The sequence below is a fragment of the Cyprinodon variegatus genome, unplaced genomic scaffold, assembly GCF_000732505.1.
Source record: "Cyprinodon variegatus isolate N-32 unplaced genomic scaffold, C_variegatus-1.0 Scaffold285, whole genome shotgun sequence".
Taxonomy (NCBI): Eukaryota; Metazoa; Chordata; class Actinopteri; order Cyprinodontiformes; family Cyprinodontidae; genus Cyprinodon; species Cyprinodon variegatus.
This window is the reverse complement of record NW_015150738.1, coordinates 258,898-275,533: the sequence shown is the minus strand read 5'-3', so window position 1 is coordinate 275,533 and position 16,636 is coordinate 258,898. Positions and strand designations below refer to the sequence as shown.

General features: G+C 34.3%; 1 protein-coding gene across 4 annotated transcripts in view; it reads right to left on the bottom strand.

Annotated features, from left to right (window-relative positions):
* Window positions 1-12,349: 12,349 nt before the first annotated feature.
* The window catches only part of mical2 (microtubule associated monooxygenase, calponin and LIM domain containing 2), a 41,048-nt gene continuing 36,761 nt past the window's right edge, over window positions 12,350-16,636 (bottom strand). The window contains exons 21-24 of one of the 4 annotated variants that reach the window (XM_015383453.1): window positions 16,544-16,620; window positions 16,373-16,463; window positions 14,747-14,811; window positions 12,350-12,585 (exon numbers count right to left, since the gene is read on the bottom strand). In XM_015383453.1, coding sequence (XP_015238939.1) covers window positions 14,792-14,811; window positions 16,373-16,463; window positions 16,544-16,620 — 188 coding nt within the window. In that variant the 3' untranslated portion in view covers window positions 12,350-12,585; window positions 14,747-14,791. Of the gene's footprint in view, window positions 12,586-14,746; window positions 14,812-15,360; window positions 16,464-16,543; window positions 16,621-16,636 lie in introns of those variants that run through there. The other 3 variants (XM_015383452.1, XM_015383450.1, XM_015383454.1) reach the window with 3 other exon arrangements.

The following is a 16,636-nucleotide window of genomic DNA, read 5'->3' as shown; positions in this document are numbered from 1 at the left end:
CAGGTACAATTTTTCAAATAAAAGCAATAAGGCACTCAACTGCACTGCTTTAATGCACACTCTTTGAACATAGCTCTAATGCTGAAGAAAAAGCATAGCTTGATCTACAGAAGATGTGCACATTCATTGAGACCAATGCTGAACTCTTTAGACCTATTTTCGCAATATGATGTTTGGAGGAAATGGCAAATCCTGGAAAAATATCATGGCAAAGTAGAGCTTGCAGTGGGAAAAAAAACCTCATGGGCTGTCATAGAACATATTGAACTGGCAGGCTATGTCTAACTAGAAAGAACTAAAGAACTAAAGAATTATCCCTGTAAAGAATTATCCCTGTAATGGGATAATCATAAGAATGTAAAAATGACAAAATGTGGAACACGAAACAATATAGACTGAAACTTGCTGCCAAGAAAACTCTTAAATAAGTGCTAGAATTAAACAAGCAACAAGCATCCATACAGCCATCCATTTTCCCTCATGCTTATCCCTGCTGGGGTCATAAGGGGTGTTGGTGCCTATCTCCAGCTGTCAATGGGCGAGAGGCGGGGTACACCCTGGACAGGTCACCACTCTATCACAGGGCAACACACAGACAAACAACCATTCACACACACCTAAGGAGATATTAGAAAAGCCAATTAACTTAACAGTCATGTTTTTGGACTGTGGGAGGAAGCTGGAGTACCCAGAGAGAACCCACACATGCACAGGGAGAACATGCAAATTTCATGCAGAAAAACCCTGTGCCGGGAATCGAACCCGAAACCTTCTTGCTGCAAGGCAGGAGTGATACTCACTATAATACTGTGTAGCCCTTTTAACCAATCAGACACCAAAAAAAAAATAAATGGCAAAAAAATCTGATTTGAGATCGCAATCCCACAAATATTAAAGATTTGGTTTTGTCTACAGTGTGAGAAAACTGGGAAACGCCTCACAAAATATGTGACAAAACTTCAGTAAATAATATTCAGCATATCTGAAATTCAGGTTCTCCAAAGAAAAAAGAAAAATACAGCCTGCAATGCAATGAGAGAGACAATCATTCACCTACCTGTGCAACATATTTAGCAGGAACTGTTCAGTTCAGCACTACTACCAACACTCAATAGTCCAGACTTGCTAGATTAATTTTTAGAACAAGATGCTATGTTGCTGTGCTTATCAAAGCAGACCTAGTAATAAAACATTGATATTTTTAAGCTCAACATAAATCTAATAAAGATTCTGGTAGCAAATTGTAATCCAATGTGAGATAAAAATGTGTGTTAAATCAATAACCACGCTAAAGTTTGAAGATTTGAGAAGGTTTGAATAGAGAGTCTTCATGAACTGATACCCATTCGCCATCAGCAACGCTCCAATCAATAATATTTCGTTATTGTGATAACCTAAAGAAATAATCTGTTTGACTGAGCAACTAAATTAGGAAGAAGCATTCATCATCCAGATAAAAAAAAAAGTATTTGCAAAGAAGATCTGAACTGTCCCATTTCTGAATTATCGTAAACATTTTGTACAAAATGTTAAATATTTATCCTAAATTTAAAAAATTCTATCAAATTGTCATGTTGCTTTGTACTGTAGTTTTTTGACCTATGTGCAGAATCACATGGAGAACCAGTGAGTTTTAACATTTTATTAAAAATGCCAACAAGCATCTCAAAGCAGAGAACTAAAGGAAGTGAATTGAACTTTCTGGTTGATCTGAGGGAAGAAAGCAGACTGTTCAAGGAGTTGATTGATGACAACTGATGCCTGATGGATTCGCTTACTGGGGATGAAGGGAGGTAGCATGGATCTGTAAGGGTTTGATTCAGCTGGCCTTGCAGAGTGAAACCCAGAGGTCCAGAACAAAGGGAGTGACATCAGAGAGCATTGGTACTTGCAAGAGACGTCGTGCTGGAGAGCAGGCAGGCAGGTGATGAAGACTGAGAGCTGCTGCACACAGGTACAACCTTTTTCATAAAGATTGGACACAAACTGATGTTCAATGACTGACTGGAACAATAACAGAGAAAACATTAAAAGAGATTCACAAGAAGACAAATTTCAACAAAAAAGATATTCCTGGTTTAGGTATTTGGCTGGAATACCATCAGGCGTAATCATTCAGCGATGAGAGATGATCCTTCGCCTCCTTAATTACACGCTGGTCATCTTGATTGAGAAATGTTCTCAGGTGTGAAACAAAGATCCTCTCTGTGACATGAGTTCACTCACACCAGAAAAAGCTGTAAGACCCCAGATACCCTAACACAAATTGCAGTGGAAATTGTATACCATGTATGCTAGCACATACACACAGGAGTTTGTAGTGGTAAAAAAGATAGCAGGGGAGTGATTGAGAAATGTATCATGGGATGGAATTAGGTTCTGTCCAAATCCTAATTAACACAGCACCCCTGGTTTTATCACAGTTAAACAGTTTGCATACATGGTTGTAATCTACAAATCTCTTTACCTCATTTCATGTCCTGCCAGTGGGACAAAGACATTAACAACAGATTGTTGCTCAACCAATATTTGAAATGCGATTATGACCAGATGTGCATTCAGATTGTATCTCAGGCACAGGATTTGTGATATCACACAGATGCATTTTTCTTTTTGACCACAGCTTTGTATCCTGCCTCTCAAAATCCCACTGTCAAATTCCTGCCATCTGGCACAGAAAATTGTGGGGACCAAATCATGATCAAAAAAAAAGATTCTTGCAGAAACTCTTTTTTTTGTTGCAGTTTGTGTATATTTAAAAAGGGAGTTGATTTTCTCTAGAGATTTTCAAAATCCACAAACCTGCACTTACACATCCACACAGAGACATGATAACAGTGGAGAGCATGGATAATTTTTGTGAGATTTTCCTGTTCTGTGGCCTTTGCAGGAATCAATAACAAGCACATACGAGCTCCAAACCTTTAATAGACACAAAACACTCATCCCTAGTTTCAGCTCTGCCAAGTATACACTTTTACAGGGTGTTTTTCTTAACTGCTCCCTGATACACTGTTGTCCTATAAAAAGGCCTGCGAGAGACTGTGGTCTTAGAATGTGCAGAAAGGCTTATTAGATATGAATACAGTGGTATATAAAGGCAGATACAGGGCTGTAATTACACCTAATAGCTGGAAATGCTCCTGTTCAAGGCATCTTGGTGTATGATGTTTGATTATGGGTGATCATTTTCTGCTTTTTGGAGAAAAAAAAGTGTAGCCTCCAGGTAGTAGGTGCCGCAGATGATAGAGTTTCAGGACAATGGGCTATTGAAATGCATTGTCAGGATCGAGGCTTAAATGTCAGAGGAGGAGGTTGGCAAGACGCTCTGGACTCAGTTTATATGAAGACCCACAATAAGAGTTAACGGCAAGCTGCTGAACAAGACTGACTTTGAAATAAACTGTAAAAGTTAAAAAATATGACATTTGAATTTCTTTTTTTTTCTTTTTTTACTAAGACAACATCTCATTGCATTTAAAGTAGAGAAAGGCCACTTCTGTTCTAAGCAGTGCCCCTGCACCAGAGTGTCAAGAAGCGGACCTGCTCCTTTACTGAAAGACTTTTACATCCTGTTTGTAAAAAGGACTGCTGCCATCAGATTTTACAATGCAGCACTATACCTGCAATAACTTGTGCAATATCTAATGTGCATGCATTTACTATTTAAAACCCTGTCCAATATATATATATATATATATATATACTCTTTTAAACCTTTTGTAGCTCTGATCTCCATTTGAGTGCTGTTGTACATGAGTATATGGCAGGAAACGACAGAATTTCTACATTCATCATTACTGAGCAAAGATTCAGAAATCCTTCAGTTTAAACCCAAGAACTGCAATGGAGTGTGCAAACTCTCCCATTGACTCAGAGAACTCATATCTATTAAAACAAAGCCAAGACCTTGGCTAATTTTAAGGAGTTTGTGTATAAAAAAGTTGGACTGATCAAAGTTAGTGTCAATGCAAATCTGACAAAGGAAAAGATGCAGAAGAGCAAGAAACAGAGGGTGCATCCCCTTAGGACTGAGGTACAAATAAATACAGACAGACAGGCGGACGGACGGACAGGCGGGTGGGCAGGCAGCAGGCAGGCAGTTAGGTACTAATAAGACAGAAATGTGCACAGATGGGAGGGTGGAAACATGCAACAAAGGTGCTGATATCAGGAGCTGAACCTCTTTATATGGGCATCATCTCTATTGTTATACTAAACACTGCTATTCCTTTGAACAATTTCTACATAGATTTGCTCTTGTTAGCACGTAGCAAAAATGAAGAAGAAATTGTTTTCAAGCCATTTGTTTTATTAGATGACAGGGAAAGTTATTCAGACTGGAAATTAACACTAAAGAAGCTACGGCAGTCAGTTAGCTTTCCTTCAGAAACATCCTCTCTCACGCTTATACAAAGGCTTTCATTCATTTTGATGCTTTTTGTTTGTGTCTCTCTTACTGATTGTCAAATTTCACTGGCAAAATTATGAATGTATGTAAAGAAATTATATAACCAATTTTCCTTTTTTTTCTGAAACAATAAGCATTTTAATTTAGTTGCCTGTTTAATACATTTAACCAGGATCACCTTATGCTGCCACAATAACATCGGACTGCTAAAGTTTTTGGTAAACCTTTAATATTTTATCCCCCAAAGGAAAGTAAAGAGGTTCTGTATGGAGAGAAAGGTCCTGCAGAGATCATTTACAACAAAGTTCATTCTCTAAGTATTATTATTTTATTAAATATATAGAGTATAGAAAAGAGGGCAATCAGATTAACAGCAGAAAAATACCTTAATTAATCCAGTGAGTGACGTCTTTAAGACCACTGAATCAAGCAGCTAGAAAGTGTTTTGAAAGTAACACCAGGTCGTTGGTAGAATTTACCTAATTCATCACTCACTGGTTTATGATATACTGCGGTAAAAAATAACATTTAATCACAGTGTTCTTCTGCTATTGAAAAAAAATGTATTAAAAAACCTTTTTCACAGACTTATATTGTGTTCTCTGTTGTTTCACCCTGTGAAAGATCATTATGAGCTGCATTAACACCGAGTTCTTTATCCAACCACATAAATAACACACACAAAGAAAAATATTGTATAATCATATTAAAAGATTTGGAATAGGTCCCCTAAAATATTCTTTTTGGCCCATCGCTGTAATATCTATTCTCCTTATTCATCCACTTGAATTAATAATCTTGAAAAATAATTTAATGGAAGGCAGGGTAGCTTTGCCACCCTCTCATCTATTGTTTTCATCTACGAGTCCTATTTTTCTGACTACAGCATCTGTCTTTGTGGAAAGCCTCTTTTACTGATATTAATGCATAAAACACAGATTTCTTTCAGTTATTTCCAACATTAGGCTGTATATGCTGCTGCACATATATCTTGGATTGATTAAGAGGACCGCAAGAGGAGAAATTAATGTTTTTGAACAAAAAATGAAAAGATGCAAAGATTGATCTGATGAATATGATCTGATTTTCCTGAAAAGGAAAAATGCAAGTGATTAAAATTCCTATTTTTTTGTGAAGATGTTCACCTCTGTATGATTTACAGATAACTTAGATATACTTGTTTTATATATGTTTAATTCCTACTATCCTTTTGGAAAAAAAAATAACAAAAGATACTCCAATGAAATATGTTCCAATTAACAAATGCAGCTAAAAGTATTTGGAGAATTTAGAATCACTTTTCATTTTTTTTTCAATATTTAGTACACAAACCCTCTTGTATTATTAGGAGAAACTATATTTCCTTTAAGCTTCATAATGAGAAGTATGTGGAATGCAATTAATGCTATTAAAGTAATAATCCACAACATTTCTATCTAAATTGATTTCAGCCTTCTAAATTCAAGTTAACTTAACAGAATTACGATGTCTCATTTTCAAGAGCTTTTCTATCTAACTCTACAGTACATAATGCATAGCAATTATTTTTCTTTCTGCTTACCTATATGGAGAAAATGATCAAAATTAAAAGGAAAGCATCACTGCACTAAAGCAACAGCACACAAGACTTAGCAGCCTTATGTTCACCTTAATCAACGTTCTACAGAGGCATGATTTGAGCAGGTTGATGGAATTTTTTTGCTTCAGGCAGAGAGGAAAAACCTGAAGGACTTCAGTTGTGTTGAAGGCTGTCATATTTGTCCTTCTTGATTAGATTTTTAAAATGCAATTACTGCTATGTGTGTGACGCTCCCAGCACCAGCTGAATCCAGGGGAGATGTCCAAAAAATAATAATAAAAAACTTGTTCAAGGATGTTCAGCAGAATTTTTTCACATAATACATTCTGTTCATAAAGACTTGTAGTGTTGAGTTAAGGAATTGCAGAAAACCTTTATGGAATGTGTTTATTCAAAATGAAAAGGAGTTGAATTTAAAATACTTAAGTCTTCCGAACAAGAAAGAAACATATACTGCTGTGATATGGATTGGAGGAAAAGAAATTTTAAATTCAGCTCATCAGTTGAATCATTTCTAAGAGCACATTTGTCCTTATATATCTTTGAGTGAACAAACATGCTGTTGAGATAAAATAACTGTAAAATCTTACTAAACTGAACATTCTGTCACAATTCTCATTACTTTTCTCATTAGTTAGTTTTTTAATTCTTCACTTTTATGTGATTCTTATACATTTTTCTAAGGTCCACCTTGTGTAACCCTTTTTTTCTATAATGTTTTTACTGCTGTAAACACCAGAATTTCCCCAGTGTGGGACAATAACGGGATTTTCTATTCTATTCTATTCTATTCTATTCTATTCTATTCTATTCTATTCTATTCTATTCTATTCTATTCTATTCCTTTTCTATTCTATTCTATTCTATTCTTAAATAAATCTGCAGTGAGGGATTTAGGACTGTATAAACTCATCACACCAATCCCCAATTCTATTTGTAAGCAACTATACTGTAGCAACTATAGCATTCATGTTTTGACTGTTGTTGCTGTTTTCTTCTATTTTATTTGTTTTTTTTCATTGTTTCCTTTTGTATCTTATATGTAATAGTAAAGGTGTTTTAAACTGATTTTCTAAAAAAAATGAAAAATGTTAAGTATTTTATAAACTGCTTTGCAAATTAAGTATAAATCCTTGATTTTTTTTCTAATCTAACTCAGTTTATTGATTATGTTCTTCTTTTCAATATGATGTTACTTTACTGTTCTTTTCATCATGGGTTTGAGTCTAGAGGACAGAATAAGGCGACAGTAAAGCTGTTATAATAGTAAGCTAGAAACTTTTAACTACTTAGAAAGGAAACTATGACAGTGAAAGGATTTAGTTGCTGGTGCAAAATCCATGTTATGTTGGGAAGAGTACAAAATAAGAACCCATTGCATGGCAGCTTCAGGTTTGAAATGCTAGAAGGTAAAACAATTGAGTGAATCACAAAACAAAAAATGATCAAAATACAAAATCAGTTTTCAATTCAGCTTATTTATATAGCGCCAATTCACAACACATGTCATCACATAACACTCTCAAAACACAATCACAATTTTTTTTCTCCAATTTCTAGCTTGAAGTGATATATAAGTACAATAAACGACAAATTACTAAACTGAAAGAAAAACATGTGAAATGCGAGAAATCTGAGTGAAATTTCTTGCAAATCAAAAATAAATATGTGTAATGATTTACCAAAATCTTTCTTTGAAAAAAAAAATCAATAAAATAAGAACATCATATTCATCAGTTCTTTATTTAAAATAAATAGATAAAACTAATAGATTGTGGTTGTCACAGTTTTCATTAATGACAAAGTCAGGAGCTAAAATTGATGTTGCTGAGGAGAATTTAATAATCATATTTATCATCTCCAGTATTAGATTATATATCTGTAAATATGTTCCCTCTCTACCATTGCAAAAACAGAAGCTGGACTTGTGAAGACACCATAGCTCCTTCTAAGTGTCAGCAGGTATTTAAATGCAGCATGTAGGCAGGATGATAGCGGATAACACCACTCCTTTTGTTCCTGCTTGTCGATATGAAACTGAAAGGTTCTGTGTCGATTCTTTTCTGCCATACAGTTTTATTTCCCTTAGTTTTTATTTTGATTGAGGAAAAAAAATTCTGACAGCTATTTTCCAACTCTCAGCTGAATATTTACATTGTTACCTCTTCCAACATGCTGTGTACCCTCTATGACTGGGGAATTGTTTTAAATGCAGGATGATTTGCGTAAAAGTGAAAAAATAATGAGATTTATATTTTTAGATTTATTATTATCCAGCTTTTTCAGTTTTTTCATCAACTTTCGATGCTTCTGTAATTTCAATGCAATTTTCAGGCTCTGATTGCTCCATTGCTTGAAGGTGAATCATAGTAACCGCACAGCCCCTCTTCCCCTCTCTGACTCTTTATGCATTTAAAGAAAAGTAATTTATTTAACAAGGAAAAAAGAGATGAAGAAGTTATGGTACGTCAGTAAACAGGTTAGATTTTGCAGAGATAAAACACAGAAAAATCTGCATTTGCTGGACATTTAGAAGGAAAATAAATATGAATCATTTGTTTTTGAAAAGCTTTATTGTTTATTTATTTTATGATTTACCCCCTTTGAAATAAAAATCTATTTTCTTGAATAAGTACCTCAAACTGTCTGAGTGTTTTTGTAGATCAGGTATAAAGAGACCCTAATATCAAGACAAATTATTTAATGTAGCTGGCCTCAAAATGATTTTGAGTCATTGCTCAGTCAGTTCACGTTTCAGAAAGAGTTAGTAGCAGTATATTCACTTATTTTTCTTTTATAAACCTGAAAAGTGTTACACATAGTATTGTTCAAACCATCATCCTAAACTGGAAAAAGTAAAACATATTCAGTTTATGTTTCTCTAAATTACTCATAAATTCACAATGAATGTTATCTCGCGGCCCTTTAGAAAAGGGAATCTGATTTATAACAAATAAAATCTATCAAAATTTATTGTTGATTATTTGAAAATTATATCACAATTATTCTAAAATGCATTTAAGTTAAGTTGATTATTAATATTCCATCTGTCTTTATTGAGTCTGTTACTGTCCTTGCAAATAGCAACAGTCGCTTAGATTTCCAAAATCTGACATCTGAGGACAGGCAAAAATAAAACCATTTCTAAAACACAGCCAGAGAGTCAAATATTAAATATGAGAAAGGTGGATAAGTCGGCTTAATGTCCAACATGCAAAACAGGAAAATAATGGAACCATTAGGCTATACATCCTGAACACACTATTCCCAAAATAAAAGGTGTGGGCAGCATCCTGTGATAAGGAAACATTTATTTCTACAGGTACAAAGAAGCTGCTGCTTTATCTAGATCTTAGCTCTTATTAATGTTTTTGGTTGAAATGGGAAACATTTTGATTGGTCAAGGGTTGTGAAAACTTTTCCTAGAAAATGCATGTATCTTTGTAGTAACTGTACTTTTCCAAATGTTTAATGTACAGATTGATTCTTCTATTATATGATGGTCTTTGATTTACAATATGGATATCGTGGACAGCGGGGGAACCTTGTTCTTGATTAGTAAAACAGCGTTAAACAACTACTTTAGTACATAAAGGAACCCATAGATATATGTTGAAAACAGAGTTTGGTGTTTTGGAAATAAAGATTTGATACTCAAATAACAGTAAAAAAAAAAAAAAAAAGGCTTTGAGAACAACATTTCCCTGTTTTGTTAGTTTTAGCAATGTCTGCATTTGTTCTCTGCTGTTTTTCTACATTTTGGGCTAAAAGTTTACATAAATGAAACAATTCTACCTACAGAAATAATGCACACTTTGGAGGTAAATTTAAACGAATAAATTTCTAATTAAGGATTTCTTTCTGGCAGTGAAATATCTCAGTGAAATATCTCATTGTTTCTTGTGACTGACTTTTGTGAAAATAGAGAAAGCATTGTCTTACATACTGACTTTAAGATATGAACTGAAAAGGATTAAGTAGATTATTATTATGTCAACGATCTTTAAAAAAGTAGATCTTTATTTAAAAAATGATTTGTTCAGACAGTATTCAGTAAAGCGAGTGTTGCAAATCCACTTAATTATGCTGTTGGATTTTTTAAGCAAAGATTCAAGGTTGAGCTGCCCTAGAAATGTTACTATTTTCTGTTGATCCTTTACAGACATGTTACAGTTTGATGGGTTTTAAGCCAAAATATCTTGATTGAAATTTAACCTGGAGAGAAACAAAACAATAAAAATAATGCACCTGGAAAATGTTGAGTTGACTTTATTAAATCTTTTATTTAGAGAAAGGAAGGTTTAGAAGAATTCTTAATCAGAGTTTTTATCTGTTTTGAAATGAATCAAAACTTTTCTAAGTTCATTTAAAATAAATTTACATTAAATGGCAACTTTAGGTTGTTGATAATTTTTAACTTTTAAGATATAATATAAAACAGGTTAGGTTATTTGTTTTGCCAAGGTGCAGTTTTCATTTTCATTTATGAATCACAGCGCCCTCTGCTGGTATTATAGAACCAAGGATCTGCATTAGGCCTATGAATGACTGATGTTTTTATACTGAGAAAAATCAGCTTCTTCTCAAATCAAAGGAGCTAAAAGGAGCAAAAACCAAATAAATAAATAAAAGAAAGAAAGAAAACACAATTCAGAAGAAAATCTTAGTTCCCTTTTAAAGTAAAAAAAAAAAAAGCAAAAAAAAGCATTTCAAAAATGTCTGTTGCTTCTTTTAACTAAGCACACACTCATGATGCAAATAGTCCTTTTTCAGACTCAAGGACCTTTCCATTTTTTCATTTCAATCCTACAGATGGTACAAAAATCCCTTTATGTGTTTAGGAAAGTCAGCGAAGTAGAGCTTTGTGTGCATTCCTGAGCAGTTTTCAAAACAGCAGAGATTCTGGTTTAAAGTAAAGATGAAAAGAAAGAACAGAAAGGAAACAGAGACAGAAACTTTGTTTTTATTAACAAGCTCTTCTTCAAATGTCTGATTTTTCTATCAGACAATGTCAGGACATTATTAGAGTTTATTGGTTTCCACCATGTTTATTAAAGGACGGACATAATCAAAATGTCCTTATTGATATCCATTGATATCTCATCTCAGTTTTGCATGAATGTAACAGAACATCCTATCAGTGCAGAATCTGTGTAGAACACATTCCTCCAAATTGTTTTAATTTATTTTAATTGACATATGTTGAGCTGTTTTGTTAAGCTTGATCAAGAATGAAAAACTCACCTCGTTTCCAATGTATGAGTAACAACACACACAAAATTCAAAACTTGGTTATAAAGCAGCCATGCAACAAATGCATACAATAGCGACGATTACATGAATAAACAATCATTAGATACACAAATCAAATGATAAGTCATGTGAAATAAGTCAGCTTTGACTGTGACTTGCAGTCCTGGAAGCCACAAGACACACTTTTCTTCATTGCCAGCTTCTAATAGTATGAAGCAAACACATACATAAATAATTTATTCATAGCTAACATATACAGTAAACATATTTAAGATGGAGCAGTTGGAGTAATTTCTGAAAACAGATTGTTCATTATTTTCCCCCTTCTTTGTCAGAGGTTTCTCAGTTACATACAGGGTTTACACACCAGCTTTAGACTTAAAATAACCATTTATTATTCACATTTCTAAGAAACATAGTATATGTTTACAAAATGCAAATTTCTTTATAAAACTCCTTTAGATATGCAAGCGACCTTTCATGGGTTAATAAATAATGGTCAGTTATACCATTGGGAAAATAGGATTATAAAACATCGTTTGTTTTTTTTTTTTTTTTTAGGGGTTGGAAAACAATCACTCAAAGTAAAAGAAATAAATTTCCAAAAGCATAGAACGTTGTAGAAAACACATTTTCGGTAGTAGAAATTAGCATCAAAATTAGTGGCAAATGTCCTTGACTGCCTTTTTCAACAACTTTAATGATGAAACTGGAGCTCTTCATCTTTTATAGAAGTTAACGCTATGAAGTTATGCTGCTGAAGTGAGTTGGAGAATTCTAAAAGATGTATTTTTGAAACCTCTTGATAGTTTAAAAGAACCAAAGGGAATCTTTGTGTTAAAACCATAACCTTTAATTTAAACTGTTTCTTTGAACATATAGAAATGCTTTGAAGTTAGATACAAGTGGATATGCATTGCAAAAAAAAAATATATATATAAATCTAAATAAGTCATTTTTTCTTAAAATAAGTGCATTTTTTTTTTTTAAATGATGAGGCAAGTGAGACTTTTTGCAAATGAAAAAAGACAATTTACATTTAAAATAAGAAAAAAACAATTAAATTATCTTATATCAAGTGCATATCTTCTAATTATCTTATTTTAAGGGTAAAAACACTAAATCCATTGGGGAATAATCTTTTTTACCTACTCAGATTAAGGGAAAATACACTTAATTTAAGATTGTTTTTTTTACTTATTTCTAAATTTGTTTTAAAGTGTAGTTAGTGTACAGCATAGTTAGTCGAGCATTTTTGCTACTATACTTGTTTTGTTTATGCACTGTGCTGCAACACTGCTCAGTCCAATCCAGAGGTCTGCAGTAGTAGAATCACAGGCCCCTGCAACAAAAATGATGTTCAATGGTTTGTCCTAGTCCTGACCATTAGTTCTTAGATGTTTAAAGGCTCACTTGCATTTACAACGCATGGCAAAGCATCATGCAGCAACTCATCAAGATCAAGATCAGAACTTTTACTTGCTTAATTCTCAGCCAGTTCTTTTTGAGGTACCTGGAATGTTTTTAGCAAGAATCTGATTGCAAAGTTAAGTTCTGATGCACTGCAGGTTTAATTGTTCTTTTTGATTTTGACATGTTCACTTCATCCATCCTCTGATACACTACAGAATCCATGGTGGAATAGGTGAAGGTGAGCCCGTCAGATCCTGCTGTAGCAAAGCATTTCTTAGCTATCTCAGCTGCATTGTTTTAATTCTGCAGAATTTTTCCACCTGAATATCCATATGTTCAAATAGTTATAGAAAACACAAAGACCTTTATTATGTGCCCTTTTTAAAGCTTGTTCAGTTACATTTAGTTTCCATGAATATTTTAACTAAAAGGGTTAATTGAAAATATGGTTGAAAGAAAAAAAAACGAGTCACTCTCTTTGCCTCTCTTTTAATTTTTAAAGCAAAGGTTTAAAAGAGCAAAGATGGAAATGAATTGTATTTTTACTACAGTATCAGCGAACAAACCTTTTCTGGCCTTTCTCACAATATAAACATAAAACATTTTTTTTTTTTTATGTCTTTTAAGGTTTTTTTTCATGTACCGGTAAGTCCATCTCATTAGAGAGTCTAAAACTGACTCAAACTGGTTAAGTGTTGTGTCCAACACGATATAGCGACTGCAGCAGTGAACAAGAATTAGATTGTCACATTTATAGTAGTTTCAAAAGGTTAAAAATAAACAAACTTTAAAGCAAATCTATGGTTTAGAGCAGTGTTTTTCAACCCTGGTCCTCAGGGTACACTGCTCTGCATGTTTTGGATGTTTCTGAGCTTCAGCACACCTGATTCAGATGATTGGAGTTCAGCAAAGCCTGATAATCTGCTATCAATTGATAACAGGTGTGTGAAAGCTGGGAAACATCTAAAACATGCAGGGCAGTGTGCCTTTAGGACCAGGATTGAAAAACACTGGTTTAGAGGAGAAGATCTGATAAAGCTTCTGGCATGTTGTTTTTACCAGATATTTTTTAAGGTAATCAGAAAAAATATCTTTGCATGATAATGCACCTAACATCATTTTTTTTTTCTATTTGGAAATATGAAAACCAGAGGGATTTGATAAATATTGTTCTGATGGTGCATCCTATAATGTGCAATAGAGGAGAAGAGCAATGCCTTTCTAAGGATTTTCATAGTGATAGTTTGTCAGAAACATTGTTTTTAGCTGTATGGCATTTTCATTTGATTTAAAAAGAAACAAACAATCAAAACTGCTAATGAACAGCATAGTACCTCATCTTTCATCATTTTATCCATTGGTTCTATCATTATATTTGCAAAGGTAGCCAATTTTGGTTTTTGAGCTTAGAGATACTAAGGAATATTTCACTTTCCTTGTTAACAATTATGACCTAAGATGTTTTTTTAAGTCAGGTTTTTCCGATTTGGAGTCAAATTAACAATATTAAAAATGGTAAATAGCCTGTAGTTATCTAGTGCTTCTTTAAGTCAGAAGACTTGACCAAAGCACTTTACACTTCATCCAGCCATTCATGCCTCACACACTGATGGTGGTTAGCTACATTATAGCCACAGCCGCCCTGGGGCTCACTGACAGAAATCAGGCTGCCGTTCACTGGCGCCACCGGGCCCTCTGACCACCATCACTAAGCAATGAATGCACCCAGAGTGTTGAACCGTGGTTCTCCAAATGTGGTTTAAGTCAAGTTAAAATATAGTACGGGCAGGTTTCTGTTCAAGCAGACTGATCGCTGTTTCATCAAGATATCGAAGTTAAGTGAGTTAGAAATATGTGATTATTGTTATAAAAACAACAGCTAGTTTATAACAATTCACACTTTGTGAGTCTCATACCATTCTGAATTAATCCTAAATTCTTTCCCAAACAGATTAAAGATTGATTATAAAAAAAATTGGAGCAACAAGTGATTTAAGATAAGTCAAAACCCCCAATGCATTTTACTCATGTTAGACACTCCGTCAGGAATGTATGCACAGCACAAACCACATGACCATGCAGGGAATCACCTTCAAAATGTCATTTCTCCTAACCCTCCGTGTGTCCCACAAGGCTCATACAAGTTGTCCGCTAACTAATAAGAGAAGAGAAACAGGAGCTAAGACAATGCTGACCCAAAAAAAAGACAATCAAACACCTGGATGCACACAAGCATTTAATGTTTATGCAAACATAAACAATATTGACAGTCACAGCAAGCCATTGCACAGTCATTTGCAATAGTGATGCATAAATTATATCTCATACAAGTCCAGTTTGTCTGCAGGAAAATGTTCTTTGGTATTTTAAAACACTGATGTTTTTCTCTTTAAAAGTAAACAAGGCATTTAGTTGCAGATTTAAAATATTGCAAGGCTGATAATGAAACAAAAAAGTTTTACCGTGCTGTAAACACTTCAGAACATGCATATAATTTCTGCAAACATAACTTTCAAATAAAATCTAAAAATTAAACTTAATCTAAAGTGCCCAGCGAGCATCTTCAGACTGCGTACGTTTAATCATGGAAAGCAGCCGGGTGCTTCCAGTCAGAGATGTTTGCAGATGATTTTCCACCAACATGCTTTGGAAAAATGGCAAACACATTCAAACACAAATGCACATTCAAACATGATTGTTTAAAATGGTAGACAAAAAAACAAATAGATAGCCTGTAATTTCATGAGGCAACAGTAGATGGCAGCAAAATAAAGCAAAAAAAAAATCCACAGCATGAAAGCAATCCCTCAATAGTAGACTTTTTAGTGTTATTAATGAAAATATACAAAATGAACAAGATCAATAGATCCAAGAAGAGATGCTAGGTCTGAAAATTGTTACATTCTCATCAAAACACAGCTCTGAAGGCATGTCTAAATAATGCATTTGTCAAGAATAAAGCTGAAACGTGATAACTGTTGACATGAGTTCAAACATTTTGTCCAAGCGGACAGTTTATTGCTTCATGGACAAAACCGTTCTCAGAGATAAAGTGCATCAAGGTCATCAGTGACTCACCAACGATGAGGTTTACAGGATTTCAGAAAGAGTTTGTAACTAGGCCAGATCTACACTAAGAATGATTAGACTTCCAATTACTCTACAGTATTTTATTTGGTCTGTTAGACTTACCTGCATTATTAACCATTTAATGCATTTGTTCACCTTATTTTCTCCTTTTTGGCCTGCGCACAATTGCATCCACTGCACATAAAATTGCTAAAAGTCAGGAACTTGTTTGTTCATAAAAAAAAAAAGATGAGAACATATCAGCGTGTATCTGGTCCAAGTATCAGTGGTAAAATGGACAAATGTTTAAAGTTATATCAGCTTTTGCATGATAAGAAACTAGATGAGCCGTTGCCCGACCTGCTCTTGCAGCCAAAGCAGTACAGGTTGTAAGGTACTGGGTCCATCTGGAACAATGTCAGTGTATATCTGCGGCAGAACCTCTTGTAAAACAAACAACAGGGGTAAACTCATGCTCAGTAGCTCAAACAGTAATGTGTAGTCGTGGGCGTTGTCTCTCAGGTGACTGGTAAGGGCCTGGGCTGCATTGCGAGCGCGGTTGGACAGATACCAGGGGGCGTTATAGACAGCACGGGTAACACTCAGTGACCAGTTCAGCTTTTTCTTTATGAACGAAGTGCAGGTACCTGCTTCAGGTGTACTCTGCACCTCTGCTGAACTGCTGGACTGGGAGGTCGCTCTATCCTCAGCCATTTGCTCCTTAACTCGATTACGATTCTAAAAGAAGATGACAGATGTTTGAGTCATTTTATTTTATGGGTATGAGAGTAAGATGTAAAAACAACCGTGTTACTTACTGGAGGTAGAGAACAAACCCTCCGAATATTTGTCCCATTGTTGTGTTGATGAAAATGAAGTTTGCAGTACAGTTTTCCTACAAAAACATTTAT